The sequence below is a fragment of the Pinus tabuliformis genome, chromosome 1_2 (assembly GCF_031772625.1).
Source record: "Pinus tabuliformis cultivar Carrire ecotype Pingquan chromosome 1_2, CPIR1, whole genome shotgun sequence".
NCBI classification, from domain to species: domain Eukaryota; kingdom Viridiplantae; phylum Streptophyta; class Pinopsida; order Pinales; family Pinaceae; genus Pinus; species Pinus tabuliformis.
This window is the reverse complement of record NC_142298.1, coordinates 1,339,775,744-1,339,801,594: the sequence shown is the minus strand read 5'-3', so window position 1 is coordinate 1,339,801,594 and position 25,851 is coordinate 1,339,775,744. Positions and strand designations below refer to the sequence as shown.

The 25,851-nt window shown below is 38.2% G+C and overlaps 1 protein-coding gene across 7 annotated transcripts in view; it reads left to right on the top strand.

Annotated features, from left to right (window-relative positions):
- LOC149211148 (putative LRR receptor-like serine/threonine-protein kinase At1g67720) overlaps nucleotides 1-23,161 on the top strand; it is a 46,475-nt gene extending 23,314 nt beyond the window's left edge. For 2 of the 7 annotated variants that reach the window (XM_089394544.1, XM_089394539.1), the window contains 6 exons: nucleotides 21,554-21,732; nucleotides 21,811-21,937; nucleotides 22,036-22,104; nucleotides 22,221-22,407; nucleotides 22,521-22,627; nucleotides 22,762-23,161. In XM_089394544.1, the coding sequence (XP_089250670.1) occupies nucleotides 21,554-21,732; nucleotides 21,811-21,937; nucleotides 22,036-22,104; nucleotides 22,221-22,407; nucleotides 22,521-22,627; nucleotides 22,762-22,787 (695 nt within the window). In that variant the 3' untranslated portion in view covers nucleotides 22,788-23,161. Of the gene's footprint in view, nucleotides 1-20,918; nucleotides 21,323-21,553; nucleotides 21,733-21,810; nucleotides 21,938-22,035; nucleotides 22,105-22,220; nucleotides 22,408-22,520; nucleotides 22,632-22,761 lie in introns of those variants that run through there. The other 5 variants (XM_089394543.1, XM_089394537.1, XM_089394540.1 and 2 more) reach the window with 4 other exon arrangements.
- The last annotated feature ends 2,690 nt before the right edge of the window (nucleotides 23,162-25,851 follow it).

The window sequence follows — 25,851 nt, the reverse complement described above, 5'->3', positions numbered from 1 at the left end:
TGGTAAGAAATTTCTTGCATGACGAGCTTGTCCATGGTAAACTTTAGTAAAACATGCGGAGGCTTCTCCGTGCTGTACATCCGTATGAAGGTGCCAAGAGGTGAGGCATACCAATGTGCTATGTCGATCAATGCCTCCATTGCTTCCTATGACATGCAAGGTGGATCCTGCTCAAATATGATCTTGTATACCGGGGTGAAAAAATGGTCTGACAACTGCGTGATGACTCCACAGAAGCTTCATTTTGAAAATAGTCTACAGTAAGTGTGTACAGAGGTTTCTGTTGATGTCCATGCCCAACCCAAGCCTAGGAACCACTAACAGTCACAAATTGCATCCAGAATGTTTGCAGACTTGTATATCTCTTCTCTCTTACCTTTGGGCGGCTGTCACACTCCTGTTACCTATGCTTTTAGCCTATGAGCCAACATGTTGGACCACTTGCATGGTTTTCCTTCACTAGCTAGTTGGTCCAATGCGATCACCCAACTCTACAGGAAGGTCTCCGTGCTCTCTTGGTCATACAAGCGGCATGCAAATATGACCAAGTACTGATATGACTTCCACAGTATCTTCATCTTGTAAACTTGGTTGGGTGTCATCCTGAACTTGGCTAGCTCCTTCACCCTGCTCTTCAAGATATCCCTGGAATTTTCATTGCTACTAGGTCTGCTAAAGGGTGTTTCCATTATGATCACCGATTGCGGCAAGTGGTACGTTTGTTGATAGCCCTGTGCCCTGAAGGTAGAAATCTCTATCCCAATGACACTAATTAACACCATCATCTTGGGATCAGTGTGCGAGATGATCTAATGTATCATGTCTACGTATGGAAACGCGGGATACCTGCATGCAATCTGGTACAAGCCAGATCTTCAAGATCTTCCCCAAATGTGCCTGAGAATGTATCATTGATATCCTGCCACTTTAACTTGATGTCTTTGTCTACGAGCAAATTGGTGTCTTCGTAAATTGGAAAACTCATAGACACTTTCTCAATTGCGTCTCCAGTTGCACTTCCGTCGGTGTCCTTTGACCCTGACCTCTTGGAGGCCATTGGACCTAAAATGCTGAGAGACGGACGAACACTTGCTATACCTGGAGACATGGCGACATTCATGGAAAGAAATCTGTTAGTTGAAAACTAAAGCAAACTTGAGGACTAACACGCAACATACCCGGGAGACTGATGGCAAGGATTTCACAATTTTCACCGGGACGCTGGGAGACTGACTGCAAGAACTGCACAAAAGATAGTCTGGACCATTGGGAGACTGGTTCACTGCTAGAATTTCATAATGCGCAATCCAGGTTGACCTGATGGGGGTTTAGATTGCTCAATTTCAGTTAGCAAGGCATGCAGGCCCAGGGACTGCATTGTGCAATTTTCTCAGTCAACAAAGCACTACCTCTCAGAATTGCGTAGAGCAAGCCTGGAGGACAGTTTCTAGCTAGTTTTGCACATTTTCTGGGAGGAAGGTAGAGCCTTCCCTCTCAGAAATGTGCAATGTTGTCCGAGCAAGGTAAGGCCTGGGAAAATTTTGCCCAGAGCTACCGATGGGTGACTGAAAACATGTGAAGGTTCAAATGCATGGAAAAACTGAGTGTAGGCAAGAGTGAATGATCATGCATGCAAACAACAAATGCAAGATTCAAAAAATGGGAAACATGCATGCGTGTGAAACGGGTTGCCGCATCGGCGACTGTCGGTGCAAAAATAATGTCATGCATGCGAAAACAGTGAGATGCAAATGAAAACTGAAACGGTGCTTGTACAAGCTAACATGGATAAAATGACAGCAATCTTTAATGGAAATCAAGCAGACAACACTCACACAAGCCAAAACACAAAAAGTGACAGAAATGTTGCAAAAGACATATAAAGCAGGCTTAATTGGAAATAGTTGAGATGAATGTGCCGAAGACTCCTAGATGTGTTGTGGGATGCTAGAGCTCCAAGATCAATGTGTATATTGAGCTTTGTAGCATCAATTAAATAATTTTGAGGCTCATGACGTGCATGCCACAAATCTAGGAAAAAACGACACTTGGAGGGCAGTTTCTAAAACGATCTTTGCATGTAACATCCAGCTGCTAAAAATAGATCCCTAAAATCTAGGGATGCTTTTTTCATGTTGCTTTTTGGTATTTCGGGAAAAGAAGCCCATGCATACAAATCAGGTTTGATGGGTCCCAGAGGGAACCGATCAACCTAAAGGCACATGCATCAGTCCATGAGACTGGGAGAGGGATTTGCGTAGTTTCTGGGTTGAGCTGCGCTGGTTGTCCTTGAGGGATTACGCAATTTCTAGGCTGAGAAGATAATTGTCTCCCAGAATTGCGCAATTTCTGGGCTGAGGCCCAATGTTGGGCCATATTGCACAGTTTTCTGTGGGAAGCATGCCTAACTGTTCTGCATAATTGTAGATCCCAACAGGCTATCCAGTAGATTTGTGTAATTTCTAGATGGAAGGTTGGTTCCCCCTAGAATTGCGCAATTATCTGGGGGAGCTTCTCAGCTAGAAAATCATCTAAGTCTGGGATGGTAGCCTGTGAAGGGAGTGAAGCAAACTGACATGCATAGGATGGCAAGCCACTAAAAATTAGCTAAAGTCTATGTACTTGACAGTGCAAGACATGCTACTAAGGATGGCTAGTAGGGAGGCTCCAAAACAAAGCTAAAGCAAAATTTTGGAGGGTGGTTGTAGCCGCTACAACACTTGGCGACACACTAGTAGAACTCCAGCTCTCTGAATGTACCTTGTTCGTGAAAAGAAACTCTAACACCTTTGGAAGTATTTTTCAGTTCTCTATATGTCTTGATTTCCACACTTGCTTGATTGTAAGATGTAGCATCTTCCAAGCTCTTGGTCGGTCGACACACATTCCAAGCTAAGACAACGTAGTTGTTTTGATTGGAGATGCGGGGTATATTGGTGCATAAGCCATATGATAGTGAGAGTTTAAGTTTTCATCTCTAGTGTTTCTCCGCTGCCAGCAGGCCTAGATAGTACCCCGATGGAGTCACGTAGGAACACAAGCATCACTCCACTGCCAGCGAGCCTGGTCAATACCCCGATGGCGTTAATTGCATCACCTCTCTGCAAAGGAAGCCTTTCTCTTTGTTCACCTTATTCATTTTCATTTTTATTTAAATTTTCAAATTTTTTCACATTTTCATTTTTTTCATTTTCATTTCGTAATTGTGCATAGCACTTATTCATTATAGAGGCGAAAGAGGGATCCCAACTTATTGAGAGAAGAAGAGATTTTTCCTTCAGAGAAACAATTTGTATATACCTCTGACGTGATTTCTAAGGTTTTCCCCCTCACCTTACTCTGCATGACTGAGCTGACAAGGATTAACCCAAAAACAACCGACTAGAGTAGGTGATACTAGTTAGCACGCAAGCATTGTGTTTTCACCAAGCTTCACTGTGAACAACAAGTATTTTCCATTAGTGTGTCATGGAATGGAGACAACAAGTTCTTCATACAGAGGCAGGATGACAGATAACAAAGTATTGATAATTGCACAAGTCCTCTTGTACTTTACCCATCTTGTTTCAAGAGTCACACATGGTTCACGTGAAACTAACTTGCGAACGTATACAAGTAAACAAACCTAAAAACAACGCAAAAGGAGAAGTAAATGCGTAAGCAAAGAGAGTAAGAAAACAAGCAAGCAAGAAAGAAAACGAACAAAGTAAGAAGCAAACATGCATGCAAGCAAACAAACCAAAAGAAAATGCTACTCCTACTCCTAAGCTAATGGTGCATGGGTTTGCTCACGTGAAGTGATACTTCCATTGCAGCCACCGGCGCATTGGTCGACCCATGTTGGTGAAGGCATGGTTTGCGAACAACACAGTTGTGTGAACCAGTAAACATGAAAGATATAACAATGAAGACAAACACACTCCGATTTTAAATGTGTCCACATAACATAAGTGAGTGTGAGTGCATGACATGCAATCCATGGACTTACCATAGCGTTGTGTGATACTACGTGCAGATGTTAAGCATATGCATACTTTTAACTGTGACATGCAAGGAAATGAAAGAAATAAAGACAACTTGTTGTTGGCATTATGATACAGGGGTTGTCCTTGATGACAACTCACATAGATGACAGTTCATAGTGCAAGAGGTTAACAACAAAGGATTACAGATCATACTCCAAAGATTGGAGAAAGAGACGTATACACTAGTTCACTGTGTCAAAGTAGCATATACATGCAGGCACACATAACAAAAATATTTTATACGTATACACGCACTCCCACAGGAAGAAAAGCGTGTACATGTTAGAAAACTAAGGTTTTGGTCCAAGGTATTTGGTCTGAGGTATTGACCCTAGGTATTTGGTCCAAGGTATTAGTCCTAAGTGGTTTTGGTCCAAGCTATTGACAAAGGGCCTAAAGCTATATAAGGAGGAGAAGATCATTAGGCCAAGGTGTGTAATGAATGAATATCTTATGAAGAGAGAGATCAAAAACAAATATGCATGTTATGGGTTTATGGTGCTTTGCTTGATCTGAACTAAGGATGAACCTTAGCGGCTGATGAGGGATGAGATCTAATGATGGATCGGGATCTGAAATTAATTATTATTATATGGTTTTATCATGGATAGTCTAGATCTAAATGCTAACGCGTGATTTACACTAAAAATGTTCGGATCTGGTTATGACTGATGTCTGAAATAGTTGTGATGTTTGAAGTTAGAATTTGTAGATCTATACGCTGGTTCGCTTTGGTAAAAGTGCATATACACGCTGGTTCAGCACATCAAAGTAGTGTATACATTATGAAATATGATATTTGAAGTTGCAGTTGGTCTTGGTTGATATTGAAGAGTTCTGGGTTCTGCTCTATGTTCCGGTGACTGTATTCTGGTGACAGTGTTCTGAATGTTCAGATTGATTGATTGTGATATTCTTTAGTGATAGCAGGTTGTCAGTGATTGGTTGTATAGAAGTGTTGATTGTTTTTTAGCTTCAATGTTGTTGATGGGTCCAGTATGAAAATTTGATGAAACGAGGCCTTCAGATTATGGTGTTGTGTTCCAGGAGTATCCAGTCTGAAAATTTATGAAACGTGGTCCCTGGAGGAAGAAGTGAAGGTCGTAGCCTTCTGTAGGCTGGCGCCTACGTACTAGTAAACATATCAGCCAGTACAAGAGCTAGTTGGTTGGAGCTCCCTTCCAGTAGCAGCTAAAAAATGAGTGAAGGTTGGAGCCTTCTGTAGTCCGGCGCCTATGTACTAGTAAACAGATCAGCTAGTACAAGAGCTAGGGGGTTGTAGCTCCCTTCCAGTAGAAGCTGGAGAACGAGAAAAGGTTGTAGCCTTCTGCAGGCGGGTGCCTATGTACTGGTATGAGTCTGCACCAGTACAAGATTGTAAACATGTTTTTCTTTTATTAAAAGAAGACAACAACAGGTAGTTTTTGTCCCGCATTGGGTTTCCACCTTAAATCTTGGTGTTCATGTGTGTTTCTTATATGTGATGGTTTGTGTTATGTTCCTATACCAATAGGAGTCATAATTTTTGAATGGCTGAGGTCAAATCTGTAATATGTACATACCTTTGCTTTCTGCAAATGTTTTCCATATTCAAAAAATCAAAAAAATTAAAAAATGTAAAGAGGGTATGTCCTAAAAGAAAAATCAAAGGACAAAAAAGAGTAAAAAGGTCAAAAAAAGATGAAAATATGAACCCCAAAAACAAAAAGACCATGAAAGTGTGCAAGTCCAAATGCCACTACTATTTACTTTTCTACATAATAATGATTGTGTGCAAATTGTTATTCATGCCACAATCCATGGTAATCAAACAGTTTAATCTTGGTTATTTCATGTTTTGAATTTCATGTTTAGAGATAGAGAATAAAATCTGACCAAACTATTTAATCTTGGCAGATAAGTAGATAGGTAGAGTGAATAAAAGGAGCTCAACAGTTTAATCTGAGCCCTTGGATGTAATAAGGATAGACTTAGATAGATTTCTATTGTAAAAGAAAAGGAAAATGTTTTGATAAGGGTTTGCCAGCTTAAGTGCACCCTAATAAAGAGTAGAAAAAATGGTAGGATGAGTAGATGGGTAAGTAGTTGCATGGTTGTAGAATTGTGATGATTGATTAGATAAAATCATATCATTTACTTTCATCATCAAGTTGCTAAAGTATGGATGATAATTGAGCATTTACACAAAGTCAAGTGATTAATTTCCCCATTCATTTTACCCTTAATTTTACTAATTTCCCATAAGAAAAGTCAAAAGTACCTAAAACATTAAGTTAAAGGGGCTTAGATCATTTCTCTGACTTCTGGAGGGACCACACCTTCGGCCCAATAACTTATAAGTCCTAAGTACTAAATCCCCCTCACAAACATTCACCCCCTTCAATTCATTCATTTTCCCCTAAAAAATCCCTTTTCCTAAGGTAAAATCACCATTTGCTTAGGGAAAGTAATCACCCCCAAGCAAACCCCTTTTCACTCAAACAACTCATAAAAACCATCTTACCCTAAGTGTTTTGTGTATATGAATAAAGTGCGCCAATCATGTGTGATACATTAAAACTTATGGTAAAAATCCTTTCCGCCCTTTTCATATTAATTTATTAACCGTATTATTAAATCCCAAAATAAACCCTTTCCTGTATATTTTATTAAAAACCCATATGTTAATATCCCACCCCGAAGTTTGAAATATAAACTTTATTAATAAACTGATTAATGGGTTAATTAAGTCGATCAATGACTAATTAATAACCATGACCCACCGCCGAATAAAAGAGGTTAATTAATCAATTAGTGATTAATTAATAATCTGTCCCCACCAATGAAATCATTCCCGACGTCATTAAACCTTCATAATCCACAATTAATTAATCCCTCCGCACATTAAAACCCTGTCGGGCCCCTCTGTTAAACATCATATCAAATCATCGCCCCAATCACCATGCGATCTAACCCCTTTTTGATCCAATGGTCGACGCTTATATCGGGCAGCCTCCGAAGGCCGAACTTTACCCCCCCGATATGGGTGGTTTCACTATTCACTTCGCCACTACGTGGCGCCCAATGAATGGCATCGGGCGGCCTCCCCCCAAAATCACTTTATTCCAAAAGCGGTGCGATACGATCCCGCTTACCGCCTCCTGCTAAACGACAAAATGTCGCATCCCCTTGCTAAATGCCAAATGTCTTTGTCCCAGTGTACCCACCAAAATCATTGACTTTACGAATAAAACTAAAAAACTCATTGTTTCTTGTTTTATCATGAAAATGACCACTCAAACCTCCATGCAAGCACCAGAGTATGTGCAACCATCAACCCACGTCCAACTGCCAACTTATTGAAGCTACTGAAACTCCAGACCACCTTTCAGTCACGTGCGCTTCCTGCAAACAATGCATAGTTGCCATTACTCTGTTCAAAAGCCGAACTAGGTATTTACCCAAATTCGTCGAGAAACCCTGTTTTATTCCCAAACCTGAACTCAATTGCTTCAAATTACTAAGTAATTCAGTAAGAAAATTTCCCAACGACCCCAAATACTCTAAATTAAACCATTTTTCCTCAATTTCACTAAAAACCCTTCGGCCCCATCCTTGAATCCACAAGAACCAAGGATGTCTACCCCAATTGCATTGAATGTCCTACTCATTTCTACTCCTCACAGGGATTTAGACCATCTCCCACTGGCAAATAAAGAATTTCAGATTAAAGATACCTCTATCCAGGAATCCCCTTTGAAACTATACTGCAGGTATAGAGACCAGTACCTGAACCATGCAGACTACATAGGACTTTGGGAATTAGGTTTACCCAAATACCAGTTCCCTAGAGTTCATATCTTCCCAGAGATTATCCACTACTGCCATATGAACTATAGTCCCAACCAAAGGGCAGTAATGACCCCAGACCAGTCTGTATTGTTTACCATCACTACTGAGTCCATAAATCAAATGCTGCAGTTACAACCAAGCCAAAACCTGACCCCTCTTTCTGTTGGAGATTTACTTAATAGATTCCCTACACTCACCTCAATCAAACTTGCTAGGTTTTTCCAGACCTTCATTAGGGAAGAACAATACATTCCAAAGGATCCTCCCCCTTACATGTGGACTATATTCTCTGATCTTGGCCGAGACATCATAGAAATGATATCCAGTGTGTTAGGCCAAACCACAAGTGAATTTGTTGATGAAATTATTGTAGCCTTTATGTCTATCTACTCTCTTGGGCAGCCCCCAACCATCATGTTTGACTATGCTAAGTTCATTGCTGATAAGATGCATGATCAATTCATGAGGATGGATAATGAAAGAGTGTTCAAATATTCCTCAGTTTTATATCATCTTTTCCTATATTATCAAGTTGACAAATTCCCAATCACACTCCAGAAGCTTGATACCAGAGGCAACCCTAGATCGGTAGTCTTCTGGACTTCATTGATCCACCTATATGACTCTCAATATTCTTATACTGATTTCATAGATTTCTTTGTACACCCAGTGACAACCATGCTATTAGGAAGCCCTTCCCTGAGAATCAGTGCAGATATCAGGAGGGTCCTTTAGTTGTCAAAACAATATAGAGTGGGGGATTGGTACTTGTACCAAAACCACACTGAAATCAGAATCTATGGATGTGAGCTAGCTCCCTACAAACTGCCCAGATACCTCCCTATGAGATTGTTTGCTCTGGAGTACTACAGGCAAATGATCAATTCAGATGAGGTGCATTTTGTGAAGGCCAAGAAGAAAGCTCAACTTAGGATAAAGGATCAGCTTGGCCCCTTCATATGTAATAGTAGGGAAGCAGGAAAGGTAGCAGAGGAAATCCTCCAAAGACTGAGACTAAAACAAAGTTTTATCTAGAGATATGACCCTTTAGACTTCATTTGCAATAGGAGACAAAAGAATAAATTATCTCCTTACATCCACCATAGAATTCCTGAAATTGAATAGTATGCTAATCAACTTGAATGGGTGGAAAACACTTTGGTAGACCGAGATAGCATAGAGGTTGTTGTTGATAATGTATTAATTGATTTAGAAAGAAGACTTGATGAAGATTCATTTGTATAGGTGCCAGGAGAGTCCCAATCTCAAAGGGAATCATAGGGACACAATGGGCAAATAGTAGAAGAAGGACTTCAAAAGCAGCTAGAAGCATCAGAGAAACTATTGGGTAGCAGAGGTCCCGCGTAATGGTTTTGGGGTAGAAAGCCCAAAAAGTAGGTTTAAATTATTGTAAAAACACCGAAATATGCGGAGCGCGAATTGTAATAGGTTGATTCAAAGGGTAGTCCTCCCAAAAATAATATAAAGGAATGTAAATAGGGTCGGCCCGCACAGGGGTCGCGGGCCAAGGCAGGGTATAAATAGAGTGTGGCTCTATGAGGGAAAGGCAGTTTTTGGAAAGTATGAAATGTAATGGGTACTTGAAGTAGAAAGATTGAAAGCGTCTGTAAGTCTGAGTCGAGGGATAAGGGTAGTAGGTAGAGGCTTTGCAGTTGTATGTGCAGAGGCCTGGAAATTCCGTAGTTGTGTGCCCGGACCCCTGCAACTGAGTGCGCAGGGTGGATCTGGATGTATTAAAGATGAAGTGGAAATAAAGATAAGTTTCGTTTGAAATTTTGTGTTTCATCTGAGTTGTCATAATATCGATTTGATTAAATCTGTTTATGGTTCAAATGAATGTAAATTTGGGTTCACTTTTATGCACGAATCAGCTGTGTTGATTAAATGTTTGCTCAAAGACCTTGGTAATTGGTAACTACTTCATCTAATAAGAGAAGCGCACTAATAAGAAAGAGATAATCGAGCTGGATTTGTGTGAAAACCGAGCAGCGCGGAGCTGTAAACTAGTGTGTGAAACCTCCAGACCACACCTAGACATCCCTAGGGTGCGGAAACCTGGTTCCAGCACCCTCCCCTACTACCTCAGGTGAGACCTCAGTCCGCACTCCGCGGGCTATTGCCGAAAGGGCAGGTAACTGCGAGATTTGTTGGGCTAAATAATTCTTCCGAACCTACGCCAGGCCCATATAAGCCAACAAATGGTTCGGTTGCCGGGACCGGGATCTGCATAAGGGGTGTCTGGTGTGAAGTGCGGGGAGCATGGGAAAATCAAAAGGATTAGGGACGAACAAGGGTAACTATGGCGAACACGATCCAATTACTAGTGTTCAAAGGAGTAGGAGGCGAAGACCCAGAACAATTTTGGTTTGTACTAACATCAGTATGGAACGCGCAGCAGGTCGCGGCCGATAATATCAAGAAAGCTATCTTAGTCAGCGTACTCTAGGATCGCGTGCTAACATGGTACATGAAGTATTCAAGCATCAACACAATGGCGAGGATAGCAGACATCCATACTGAATTAAAAAAGGAGTTTAGCTGGCCTAAGTCAGAAGCACAGTTGGTTGTGGGATTCAAAGAAATCATGATGATGCCTGGTGAGACCCCGTGGGATTTGGATCAGAGGTTGAAAAGCACTATTCGCGAAGCCAACATGACCTTGATGAATGCATAGCACCGCACTTGGTTCATCGCATCAGTAACGCCATATCTGAAGTCAGCCTTGTCACAACAGAAGATCTCAACCCAAGCAGAAGCGTTGGAGGCAGAAATGCGGCTGCACGAAACCTCGTTACGAGACCCAGGGTTGGGAGTTCAGCAAATCCAAGCGCAGGTCGAAAATCTATGTTTAGAAATACAAAGGTTAAAACAAGACCAGATACTGCGCCTAGAAGTCTGGGAAGAAGTATGGTGTATAAAGTGTAGGAGCCAAGGACATGATAAAGACCACTGTCCGGTCTCAGTGAATTTTGTGGTAACAGGGGGGCCAACACCCTTGCGACTAGAGGTACAGGCAGGACCGAGCATGATTGCCCCGCTCTAGTGCATAATCTGTTAGGTAGGAGGGAAGCACAATACTGATTAACTGTCATCTATTGCCAAGATACAACTAGACCCCCTAGTAGCTCTTTTGCAACTTTTGTAGATCGGTGGGTCACGAAGAAAGAGATTGTCGTAGCTATCAAATGTTGATGGACCAGACACCGGCCTACAAAATGCAGACTAAGGGGCGAGGTCAGGATTCAGCTGTGGTGTTTGTGCGCGGTGGGTTCCCAGGACGTGGTCGAGGACGGGGCAGAATGGGACCAGGAAGGGGTTGCGGGTAGCTAATCTGCTACAATTGTGGGGGACCAGGACATTACGTGCGAGATTGTACCAATCCAACTCGAGTGTCATGCCCTTCTTGTGAGCAATTCGATCATGAGCTATTAGATTGCCCCATGTTGATAGCATAGATCTGCGACAAAAAGGCAGCGCCTCCTACAACAATGCAAAATGTACAGATGATGAGATCCGAACCACGCAACGACGAACCCAAGATAAACATGGTATTATGGAGCGGTGCAGCCATAGGAGAGGATGATGGGGTGACCAATATGGAAGCTAGGGAAAGCTTCACGGGTGTCTCTACCCAAGGTAGTAGGGATCGACCTGAGCCAGATAGGGATTCCTCAATGTTGACTACCTTCTTAGAGACATGCATAAAATTGCTTCGCGACAACAGGGCAGTTAGAGGGTTACAAGAAGTGATTAATAGGTGCACAGGGTGGGGTGAACCTCATGCGGTCCAGAAATTAGGAAGACATGTGTCGCGAATGGGTCGGGAGATGCGATTAACGGTGCAGATTGGCGACTACGAGATGGATCAGGTCATTCTGGACCTAGGTTCGGATGCAAACATATTACCTAAACAGACGTGGGAGCGCATGGGTAAGCCTACACTACAATGGTCGCCTATTCAATTGCGGATGGCCAATCAACAGAAGATCTTGCCCATGGGAAGGTTGCAAGGAATTACAGTAGATATTGATGGCGCAAGTACCTGGACGGATTTCAAAGTTATTGAAATCATGGACGAAAGTAGCCTGTATCCTGCATTGCTAGGGATAGACTGGGCCACTAACATGAATGATGAAATCAAGAGGCAGATTCAGGAGCTACTGTAGAAAGGTCACATCTGTCCGAGTTCATCGCCCTGTGGGAGCCTGATCGTGTTGGTACAAAAGAAGGATGGGACTTCGAGACTCTATATTGACTATCGGGCGCTAAACAAGATCACTGTCCATAATAGGTACCTGATCCCATGGATTGATGACCTCTTGGACCAACTGAAGGGGGAAAAATATTTCAGCAAGATCGACTTGAAGTCTGGATATCACCAAGTACCAATCGAACCCTTTGATGTGTGGAAGACTGCCTTCAAAGCCAAGGAGGGCCTTTTCAAATGGTTGGTTATGCCTTTCGGATTGACGAATGCTCCTGCAACCTTCATGAGGCCATCTCCAACCACTCTGATAGAGCTTCACAGATTTCTAGGTCTTGCCAACTTCTACCTTAGGTTCGTGTTGGGATTTTCTCATATCACTTGGCCATTGAGTCAAGTTACCAAGGGAGGAGAAAAAACAAAATTCTTTTGGTCTGAATCTCAACAGAAGGCATTCACAGAGTTGAAAGCTTGCCTCTTCTTGGCACCAGTGCTCGCATTACCAGACTTGCAACAACCATTTGAGGTCGAGACAGATGCCTCTAACTATGCTATTGGGGTAGTCCTTACTCAACACGGGCATCTAGTGGCATATCACAGTGAGACACTTTCAGACACAGTCCAAAAGTATCCCACTTATGACAAAGAGATGTATTCCATTGTTCAGGCCAGCCGATAATGGAAGCATTACATTTTGGGGAAGGAAACGGTCATCCACATAGACCACTGACCCCTGTAGTTCATACAGACCCAAGGGAAATTGCAGAATGATCGCCATCAAAAGTGGTCCATATACCTGCAACAGTTCCATTTGAATATCAAGTATAAGAAGGGCAGCACCAATAATGTTGCCAATTGCCTTAGTCGACCACCGATCATGGCGTTAACCATTGTGCTCAACTCTTGTGGGCATGAGACTTCTGATTGGCCACTTCTCTAAAAAAGTGACCCAGAATTCAACCAAACATACCAGACACTCTTGGAGGGTCAACATGTTCCAGATTTTCACCTCAAGGATGCCCTGTTATGCCACCTGCGTCACCTTTGTGTTCCTTCAAGCGAGCGTGCCAAGATGATTTGGGAAGCACACTACATTTGGGTTGCTGGGCATTTTGGGGTTGAGAAAACGGTGGCAGTACTGCAAAAGTATTTCTATTGGCCAAATCTTTGACAGGATGTCGGGAAGTACATCAGATCATGCACTGCCTGTGCCATTGCCAAACCGACCATCAAGAAGCAAGGCCTTTATAGCCTGCTGCCTACCCCTAGTCGACCTTGGGAATCCATCTCCATGGATTACATGTCAGGCCTTCCTTACACTAAGCATGGAAACAACTGTGTTTTTGTGGTCATCAACAGGTTCTCGAAGATGGCCATTATGGCGGCCTGCAAGAAGAATATCACAGCTGAAGCCACTGCTAAACTCTTCTTTGAACGAGTGTGGTTACACTTTGGGATCCCACAATGTATCATCTTAGATCAAGACATCAGGTTCCTTAGTACATTTTGGTCCAGTCTCTGGTTGATGCTGGACACCAAACTCACTAAGTCCACAACCTTCCATACTCAAACTGATGGCCAAATAGAGGTTATAAATAGGATGATCGTACACATTCTGCAGATGTACAACTCAAAGAATCCACGCACATGGGACGAGAGCCTCCCTTATGTTTAGAACAGCTACAACTGGGCTCTCCACAGCTCGATTTGCCACAACCCTTTTCAGGTGGGCTTGAGATTCCAGCCACTATGTCCCATTGATGTGGCCATGCCATTTGCAGCTACTCACGTAGATTCAACTCATGTCTAGTCTAAAACAGATAAGGCAAATAGCTTCATTGAGCACATCCAACATATTCGTCAGTAGGTCCATGACATTCTGGAGAAATCAAATGCCAAGTACAAGCAGCGACATGATCAACATCGGGTGCCACACAAGTTTCAGGTGGGTGACAAAGTCTAGTTGCATTTGCAAAAGGAACGCCTTACCGGAGCCTATCAGAAACTCAGACCACTCTGATATGGTCCTTACACCATTACCAAGGCTATGGGAGACAATGCATTTGAGCTCAGCATTCCCCCATTCCTTGGCCTGCACCCAGTGTTCAATGTGGACCACCTTCGGCCATACTTTCCACCATTACTAGACACATCTGACATTGCAGAACAACTCACACCCACAGAGTTAAATCCAGATTGCATGGAACAAGCTGCAACTAATTGGATCATGGACACATCAAGCACACTCACCAGCAGAATATCCAACTGTATCGAGTTGTCAAAACAAGCCAACTCCTTCACCAGGGCAAGTGGCTCACCAGGGACCGAGTTCAGCAGAAGTTTCCTCATCTCATGGAGGAACTCAACGCAATGGGGAACATTGCTTCCTAAGGGGGCAGGAATGATTCAGGTGGATATTAGTGGCCACCCACCAATTCCACGTGGATCCCCACCATTGCTTCTTTCAGTTTTTCAGTTTCCTTAATTGTAGCACATTTTACTATTTTTAGCAATTTTTTAGGTCCTAAACTTCCGAAGCCATTTTGAGGCCCTAAATGATGTTTTTTTGGAAATCTACCACCAGTGATTTTTTATCTAAAATAAGATTTTCCATCATAGTCCTCAGAGAGATCTTTCCAATGGGCTATCATGCACGTCAAACGGAGATAATATGACCAAGTCACGACCCGGGAAGTTGGCTGTCCAACTCACCCCAACAAGGCCCATAAACTCTTGGTGTTACATCTCCTTGAGTTAGGGTTTTGGTTGTTTAGGGTTTGCTCTTATTGTTCAATAATAAAAAGGCCCTAGAGCCTCATTGTGGTTCAGTTCAAAGGGCATGTAGCCGCCACATCTCTTCTCAGAGATAAGCTACCATCGCCCTAGCTGGTGTATTTCCATTTCTGTTTGTAAGCATATTTTAGTATTTTACATTAATGAAATGAAGTATTATTTCCGCTGCATCTTTGTGTTTATGGTTATCTCTATAATTTGTTGCATTCCTGTTTAAATCCGGATTAGTATTCTACAGGATTACCATGACTGTATACTATCATACCTTATCCATGTAATATGAAGATTGTCATACCAAGGGTTAGGTCTCCATGTAGTTTAGAGCTTACTATAGTTACCTCATCCGAGATCTATACTCCTTCTCTCATTCGAGATTGATCCACAGGTAGAATATCAACCTGATATGCATCCATATCATATTTATGAGTGCTGGTCATGATTGTGCCTTATACCCTAGCCGAGGTGTAGTCAGACCCTGCCTCTCCATGCGAGATCTAGCATGTGTTCTCTCTGCCTTCTAGACTGCGGCTCACCTAACCTTGACTGTGACTTCATTAACCTTGACAACGACTTCATTCACCTTGACTGTGACTTCATTCTTACTACGACTACTTCACTTGACTGTGGCTCCTTCTTATTGTGTCTCCTCTTTACTGCAGCTCCTCTTCACTGCATCTATCCCTCTATGTGAGTTTTGTTCTTCCTTTTGTGGATGATTCAATAGGCTATTTATAGTAGTTGTGCCATATTTGCAAGCTGACATGAACCTTTGAACCAACGTGACCTTGTGTTGATCCGACATGTCATTTAAATATATATTTAATTTATTTATTGAAGCCGACATGAAGATCCTTTGATGATTTGGCTTGCAAACTTTTGTAGGCTTGTTTTTGAGGCATTGATCTTGGTCTTGGAGGGTTGTTATACAACTTGGAAGACTTGTACATATTTACATGAACTCATAAAGAGTTTTTGTACACATGACATGACTCTTTGACATTTAAATAAATCCTAAAGACATCAAGAAGAAGTCTTTTACTTAGTGACACTTCTTGCTCATGAAACCCATGCAAAAAGATTACAAAAATAATTTATTCTCTTTTATTACATCAAATAAAAAGATCATGTCATTATGAAGACCGAAGCTAGTTACACTTTCTTCAACAGTCTCACCTTTGATTTGTCAAATTTTTTATGAAAAAAAGAGATAACAAGGGCTTTATTAAAAGGAATTTATTCATAAGGAGTTTTTTGAGGAGCTTTGCAAGTTTATAAAAAGAAAAATTTAGGGTTTTTGAAGAAAGATGGCTTTCTCCAATTTCCAACCCCAGTTCCCATCGTTTACAGGGAAAGATTATGATGCGTGGTCCAGTAAGATGGTGACCACATTGCAGGTTCATGATGTTTGGGATTATGTCGCGTTTGGGTTTTCAGAACCTCAAACTAAAGAAGAAGAACAAGCTCTCACTAATGCAAAGAGGGAACAATTGAAGAAAGATAAAAAGAATAATACATGGGATTTGGTTGATTTAGCAAAGGACAGAAATATCATTGCTGTGAAGTGGGTGTACAAGACAAAATTGAATGAGAAAGGTGAAATTGACAGATTTAAAGCAAGACTTGTAGCAAAAGGATTCTCCTAGCAACCGGGAATAGATTTTGGAGAAACATTTTCTCCAGTAGCCAGATTGGATACTGTAAGAGCAGTTCTAGCCACAACAACTCAAAACAAGTGGAAAGTATATCAGATAGATGTGAAATCAGGCTTCTTGAATGGAATTCTAGAAGAAGAAATTTATGTGCAACAACCTCCAGGATATGAAGTTGAAGGTAAAGAAGATAGAGTTTATATGTTGAAGAAAGTGCTCTATGGATTCAAGCAAGCACCTAGAGCTTGGTATAGTAGAATTGATAGCTACATTATCAAGAATGGATTTTGCAAAAACAACATTGAGCCTACCTTGTACACAAAGGTAAATGAGCATGGACGTATTTTGATTGTTTGCTTATATGTTGATGACATGATTTTTACAGGTGATTTTGAGTTAGATGAATTTAAAGCTCTGATACCAATTTGTTGGAAAGGAAGAGGAGCTTAAACAAAAATTCACACACAAAACACATGAGTTGTGACTCTTCTATTGATCACACAAAACTTGATAATTACAATGAACCGGGTGAAGGATATTTAACCTTTTCCAACTAGCGACTCGCCTAAAATATCTTGACATGCAACCACACACTTAATTCGACTATGACTTAACTCGACTTGACTCAACGCTCAACACTCAACACTCAACATTCAGTTAACTGACTCTCTAATTTTAGCCAACTCCTCATGCAGGAGTAATTAGCTTATTTTAATAAGAAGTATCTCGACCTCTTTTCATTGTTTGATGGAACTCTTGGTGACAAGACCAATGAGATTGGTTTAAGCTATGATGATAAATCAACCCAACAGTCTTCACAACCTAATGATGTTACTGCCAAAGCAAATGGTAGGCCGGATAAGGAGAATGAGCTCATAACAAAAGTGGTCGAATTACATGGATGTTCTATTCTACATGATGCTATGTTATTGTGAGTGTGTTTTGTAGAGGGACAATGATATTAATTAGTAATATATTTTTTAATAAAATTTTAGAAGTTTGTTTTTGTAGAAGTTTGCTAGTAAAAATTAATTAATGATGAACCTTCAAAATCCGATAAGGAGGTCATTTGTAAAACTAACTCTAGATACATTATGTATCTAGACGACTCTTCTATATAACTGGTGAATACAACAATTGGTACCCATGTATCTCGGTAGATGGGAGCTCATCCATAGAATGACTAGCAGTTCAACTTTTGCAAACATGTAATTGATTGTGTCTGAAGCTATTATTTAAGAGATCAAGTGGTGTAAAAATCAACATGGATGGTTGTCGAGTTAGTTTGGCAGTTGTGGATCTAGGGAAGGATCCCTCATTTGTTGAAGACATGAAAGTGGTCTTTTGGTGAGGTTATGCGACAACTTGGGACGTTGTTTAGTAATTGACTTCGGGAGATCCATGGTTCAGGAGTTTGAGAGTGGAACTTGAGAATCCAATTTGCTAACTACACCTTTCTGAGGGTTATGAGACAACTTGATGGAGTTCACTCTATGAGATTTCGAGGATTTTTAAAGAAGCTAATGAAGATGTTGTAGACAAGAAGATCAAGACAAGAACTCGTTAAGGGAGGGACTTGGAGAATTAGCTCCTACTTGTCTTGTACCTATTAATTGATGTTATTTCAATTAAACAACAATCATGGTAGACATCCGGAGAAGCCACAACTGTGAATCTGTGAGGGGTTATACGTAGTCTACGAGAAATTAAGGGCTTCTTTGGCTATGAAATCTCTTCAATTTGGGGTTGTGGACTCTAATATGATTTAAAAAATTGTTATTGTTTCAAATGAAGCTCTTCTCTTATATCTCTTAGTATCTTGTGGAAAAAACAATTTGCTCAGAGAAAGGTACTCTTTTATGGAAAGCTCCCATTTGGTAAAAATATTTTGTCCAATATACTCTACACGAACAATGAATCAACTTATCTTGTTATTGTATATGTAGTTTATCTACAATATAGAAATTGTTGGGAGCTATTAATTCTACTTGTTATGGCTCATCATATAACAAATTAGTTCATATTGCTATTGTAGCTACAATTTATGTATAATATAGAAATTGTTGGAGATATTAATTCTATCATATTACAAATCACCCATTACATTGATCACAATATCACTTAATTTTATTCAAATTATCATGTTACATAGCACCCATTACATTGCCAACAAAATCCCAATTCAATTCTCTGAGCTCTGAGCTTTTCTCCGTTGCATTGCATTGTGTTTATATTTGATTTACTTGGAGAAGATTGGTTGTGTTCAATACAATTCTTGGAAAGGAGAGGCTTCTACCATATGTAAGTTTTTAATGAAATTGAAATAGATATTGCAAAGCTCTGAAGCAGCAATTCACAACTCAACTCACTATGTTTTATAATAGAATGACAAGACCATGGACGGAATCATCATGGAATTGATGGAGGGTTCACTTTACGAATCTCTCTAAGGCATCCTCCCAAATGACTCTCTTATTGAGCCTCTCAAAGGTATCTTGTAGGAGGGATCTATCTAAGTCATTCACAAAAATAGGTGGAAGTGAGACCGCCATTAAGTGATACATGTCCTCCATCCTCTCCTTACTCTTATTAAGTGATACATGTCCCCCATCCTCTCCTTGCTCTCATTCTTTTCTGCATAATTATCAACTTGACTTACCTTTTCTGTCAAATTTGTTATGTGCCAAGTCCATATTTAAGGATAAAGGCACTGAAGCACAGTGAACTAAAGTTAAGCTAAATCCTTCATAGCGATGTGGCTTCGGTTCTTTTCTTCTTTTCGTTGTGAAGGGAAAAAAGTCCTGCGTAACCTAAATGTCACATTCTTTCATCCTACTTTCAAACAAAAGTATACCACACCATCTTGCTTTTAAATGCAATAAAAGACTTTTACCATTTATTTTTTTATTTTATTTAGAAGGAGCTCAATCTTGATTTCTATATAATATTTATTTTATTACAAATAAGAGTTTTATATTACAAATAACAGTGTTTGGCTTAGATGTGATTTTAAAATTAGATAATAATAATAATAGATTTAATTTTTCAAAATGATCTTCCCAAATTTTCTATTTTTTTAATATACCTTTACACCTTAGAAAACCATTACTAAATTATAACATTTAAAAAAATATAACATACACAATACAATATACAATTTTTTTAAAGAGTAATTGGCATCTTTAAAAATTTTAAAAGTAATTGGCAATTAGATGGACACTGTATTGACCTGACTTGGGGTGGAATCATATTTTTTTAAAGAGTAATTGGCATCTTTAAATTTTTTAAAAGTAATTGGCAATTAGATGGACACTGTATTGACCTGACTTGGGGTGGATTCCTATATCTATGATTGATGGTTTCCAAACTACCCACTCACGGTTCTATGCCCCACTAATAATATCATTTTTTTAATTATTTAATTAATTTTATATTAAAAAAAATCCCATGCGTTGGTGGGAAATTAACCAGCCTACGCGAATGTCACATGGAAGTCAGCGGTTTCTTTATCAAAATCACCCATTAGGAAATTAACCACCCCTAAATAACTCCATGCATAACTAGGTTGGTCGAAGTTTAATTGTGAGGTGTGAATTTTGGCAAACTTTAAAAAGAGTGAGGTTGGATGAATTTCATCAAATTTTATGGATCAAAATTTATAATTTTATTTCAAAATTTATAATTTTATAATTTTATAATTTTATAATTCTATAATTCTATAAATTTATAATTTTATAATTTATAATTTTATAATTTTATAATTTATAATTTTATAATTCTATAAATTATAAATTTATAGATCAAAATTTATAATTTTATGTCAAAATTTAAGTTTGTAATTTATCTTTGTAATTTTTATGTTCGTATATAAATCAAAACTCATAATCTCATGTTAAAAATCAAGCTTATAATCTATTTTTGCAGTTTCTATGTTAGTGATAGCAATTTTTTTTAATAATATTGATTTCTTACAATTTTATGTTATATTTCATTTTCAAATTAATATATCTATACAAATAAAAAATATATATAGACTAACCTAATATATAACTTTATCTAAACTAGTCAAAAAAATTCAAACTCAAACCGAACCTGATAATGAACCTAATCATTATCAAACTATGTGACATTGATTTCTTTTGATTGCTAAGTGAATGAATTTAATTCAATTTAATTAAAAAAACTAATTAAATAAAAAATTATAGTTACACCTTACTAAGAACTTCAATTATGTGAGTTCGGACCCCGCCGTGGCGGGGAGTAGAATGAGCGGTCGGTGACCAACACAGTGCTGCTGTAATATTGACCAGAGGTTCAAAGTGCATTGTCAAACACCCATGGCGTTTACAACACGTCTCCGTGACAGACACGAAATGTCAATCTTGACAGTGTGGTTAAAAAGTATTGGTGGTTCATAGAAAGGAATGGCACAGACAGTAATACCTATACGGTTGAAAGTCTATAAAATCTTACAGCAGGAGGTTCACGAATTCATTGAAAATCTCTTCATTCGGTGCGTTGCAGATACTCTGGGAATCGTTAACTCTGTATGTATAAGGGTGGGGATTGTATTCAGGAAACCAGAAATAATCCAAGAAAGAACAGAGTAAGTGTGAATCTCGGAATAAATAGAAGTGGGGGTTTAATAATTGCTTTAGCTTTGATGGTGAGAATTAATATATATTGGAAGAAATTTAGGGCAAAACAGATTAATATATATTGGAAGAAATTTAGGGCAAAACAGCCCTTCAGTGAAGGTCAGGAACTTGAATTCAGGGAAAGACATATCCTCAATAAAGGTAAGGAACCCGATTTTTATGAAGAAATATATTGGGAAACTCCCCTATGAAGTTATGAATTTTTTTTAGTTGTACCTAGTTGGTTGAAATAATGGGCTAAGTCATTAGCTCTGAGATTATGGGTTCGTCTCCGATAGTTGAGTTGACTTGGCACACCCCTTAAAATAGAAAAAGAAGAAAAAACTATGCCAGAGGGCACTTTCATACTTTGTAAATTTACATGGATTGCAGAAGACACGATGATTTTTACTCTGCAAGAGATGAAGGAAGCCACGCAAACTTTTAGTCAGAAACTTTGCGAAAGTACCTTTGGACCGGTGTTCTTTGGCAAGATGCCAGACGGAAAAGAGATCGCAGTAGAAGTGCTGTCATCGAATAGCGAACAAGAAATTCGGGAGTTTCTCACTGAGGTAATTATGAGATTCAATATGATCCAATTTCTGAATCATTTGGGTGCACACAGAATTGACAAGAAAAAATATGTGCAGGTCCACCTTATTTCTAGAGTCCATCATAAGAACTTGTTGTCTTTGCTGGGGTACTGCGATGAATCCGGAAAGCATATGCTTATTCATGATTACATGTGCGGAATGCGTTTAAGTGACCGTCTTTATGGTAAATATTTTACACTCTAATATTGTTTGGTTGGGTTGACGCAATAAATAAATATTTTGAAAAGATTTACGACAGGCAGAGAGTTATTTGTTTTCCAGGTCAGAGCGCAGGACTTCCTAAACTAAATTGGAAGAGCAGGCTCAAAATAGCAATCGATGTGGCTGAGGGTAATAAATTTAAGTTTTTCGCACTACATTATTTGAGCGTAAATGTATTTGAATCCCAGAAATAGTGGTTAACCATATTTTTCATCTGATATTCCATCCTCCATTTCTGTCTGAAGCACTGCAATACCTACACGTGTGTTGCACTCCAATGATAATTCACAGGCATGTGAAGACTGCTAACATCCTTCTCGACAGCAATTTGAATGGAAAACTGGGCGATTTCGGTTTGTCAAAGATGACAATGGATAGGAAGGCTCCTATCGTGGATATAGTGAAAGGAACTTACAGATACGCGGATCCAGAGTAAGTTACAAATACTTGCATTCTCTTTCGAATACTCTTTTGGATGCCATAGGAATTCAATTGATTGTTAAGAGTAGCGGCAATTCCATTTATACCTAGAGATGTTTTTACAGGTATCTTTCCACTGGTCATGTGACTCAGAAAAATGATGTATATAGTTTTGGAGTGGGAGAAATGCCTTCGATAGGGATCTACCGAGTGCGGAAAGATTACTCTCAACGTGGGTAAGGATTTTATTTATTATTAGTAAGCCAAACATAGATTTTATTTATAATTAGTTATCCAAACATTATGTATGATTATCCGAATTAACTACACAATTTCTGATTTTCTAGTTTGTCTCTAAATTCCCAGGTGAGAGATTATGTGGGGATCAATGAAAACCCAGGAAAAATATTGGAAATCATAGACAAGGAAATGGAAGGAAAATATCACATGAAATCAATCACTATCGTTGCCAAAGTGGCCCTTAGATGTCTTCAGAGTTTATCTTCTAGGCCTGGCATCAGTGCGGTAGTAGGAGAGTTGAAAGAGGCTTTTATGTATGAGAAAGTAAAGTGGGAGAGCTGAAAGAGGCTATCTTGTATGAAAAAGTGAGGCTTCACATGCATTTAAGAAAGCAAAGTTAAAAGAGCTTCCTGTTGCAAAACAAAGAGATATAGAGGGGTCGGGTAAAGTTTTAAGCGGGAAGATATTAGAGTTTAAATATTATGGATGTTTAATTAGATTGAAATTAAGTTGAACTAGTTTTAATGTTGGATGTAAATATAGTCTACCTGCAAATGAAATGTTATTATTAATATTGTGTAAAGTTGGGTGGAGTTTGGAGAAATATTTATATATAAGTAGTTCATTAAGTAATGCATATTGTTCAACAAATATAGCTAATTTTGACTAATCAAATTTAAATTAGTGAGAAAAATTATAGCACCAGGGTCCAATATGGAAGAGATGTTGTCATGTCTTGTTATATTATGTAACATCTTTAAAAATCACTTTTTCTTGTAGTTAATTTTCATTAAAATTTAATAGAACAATTTATATTTAAGACAAAAACACGTTGAGACAATTTTAAATATTTTAAGGCAAAACTTTATTTTTAAGAGAATGCTCACTTAAGACAATAGCAATTAAGACAAAACCTCCCATTTAAGACAGCGAACAATTAAGACAAAACCATATCTATTCTAATACCTACAAAATTGACTCTCATAGTGCACTGTAAGTCCCTCAATTTGCAGGCTACTACTATCTTGCAATTATATGGAGGTTGTTATTTCACTTACGATTCACATCATCTTCTATAAATACAACTATTTGTTAACTCTGAAGAACTCAACAACTTTTAGTGGAAAGATTTACTGAATATCAATTCATCTTCTATCCCTTTGTCATTGCATTCTAGAAATTTGCATTCTAAATAGAAGATAATTATATTTTAAATTTTTGAAAGTAGATATTCAAACCACATTAAGTTTAATCATATCAATTTCTTTCTTTTTTATTATACTTTTCTTTTTTCATTAATCATTTTTAATTAAATATAAAATTAGAATATGCTAATTATATTAATTTTTTAATTATTATAAAATTAAAATATAAAATTTTTCTTTTAACTAATTTTTAAGTATTTAATTTAATGTATATTTATTTGAAAATTATAATGATGATGATGATGATGGTGATGGTTAACGTCCGTTGAGACCAAATAATGATCTATCGGACCTAAAAAGACAAATTATTTATTTTGATTTAAGATTTTATTCCTATGCTCAAAAAGCTTTGAGAGGACCTAAAAAGACAAATTATTTATTTTGATTTAAGATTTTATTCCTATGCTCAAAAAGCTTTGAGAGAAGCCTCCCGAGTTCACTATAATTTTGGCATTGTAAAAGGCTAGGAAGGTCAGTATTGTGACAAAGGTTGTGAAATTGAGATCTAATGTGGTTGTATGCAAGGCACTCTAAGAGGAAGTAGTTTTCATCCTCGATGCTCCTATTCTCACAAATATGGCAGATCCTTTCCATCCATGGCGTTTTAGGAACTGCCCAACGGCCAGTTTCACTATGGAGCTCATGAGAATTCGTTCTAATCTTTGCTATATTAATTTTCTTCTTTGAGCTAGTTAAAATAGAGAGATACTTTTGATCTTCAAGGGTGGGGTTGATGACCTTCTTATAATAACTTAATTTTCTTTTAGACGCTAAATCTTTCTCACACCACAATTTTTCTTTGAACTTAGAAGTAACAATATCTTTAATGTTATTTATGTTTTGCAAAGCATCATTCTCATTGATCTCCCAATAGTTTAACCAGGCCCTTGTGTCATTATGCCATCCTCGGTTAAGCCTTAGGTGGTTTTGGCTGGAATTTAAAGCTAGCTTAGGAAGTCTATGATTGTCTATGTTATTGAGCTTGTGCTTGTACAACAGAAACCTGAGCATAGCTAGGCTCTCAATAGGAGAAAGACCTGCTTCTATAAGGAGAATAGGATAGGGTGTATTACTTTTAATTTTCAGGTTATAAGTTATAAAACGCTTCTGGATTTGCTCAATCTTTCTCCATGATTCTCTGGAGATGCTGCAGCCCCAAACTTCACAGCGATATAAGATAACAGGAGTGACTAAAGTTTCAAAGAGGAACTTCTTTTTATCCCATATTAAAGATTACATAAAAGTAATAAATTAAAGATATTTGTATTTCAAAACAATTACAATATACATACCACATTCTAAAAATATAATAAATAAATAGATACAAAATATTACGTTTTAGTTGGCTTAACTTAGTGGGATTTGAACTTTAAATCTCATACTTTTACATGATACTTCATAACCTAATACTTCATAACAAGGTGATTGTCAATTGAGTTACACGAGCTAATTATTATTTTATTTTATTTTGTTGCAAATATGTGAAAAATTATTTTCTCAATTGTTTTCTACCTTTATATGTATATATATTAATTTCAAACTATACATCAAAAAAATCCCAAAAAAGTAAAATAAAAATTCATCAATATATACATTTTAAACCTTCATTTAAAATTAAATATTTTCTCAATTTATATATATATCCAAAAAAATTAATATGCAAATTCATCAATATATACATTTTAAACCTTCATACTTTCATTTTTTCTTTCTAAATGAAAAGTTAGAAATTTGATTCTTGCATATGCCACATCTCAATTTTATTTGCACTATTAAACAAATATATCAAAGAGATAAATAACAATAATTTTATTATTTCTTAGATAATATTTTAGTATTTTTTATTTTATTTTTATTGTAAAAAAAATTTCTACTAATATTGTAAAAAGACATATACAAAATGCAATTTAGTATTTTTTGATATTAAGATTTTGGTATAGATTTTCATCTAGTAATTAGAAAACCATGAATGCGTTATTAAGAAACCAAGTAATATTAGTAATTGATATCA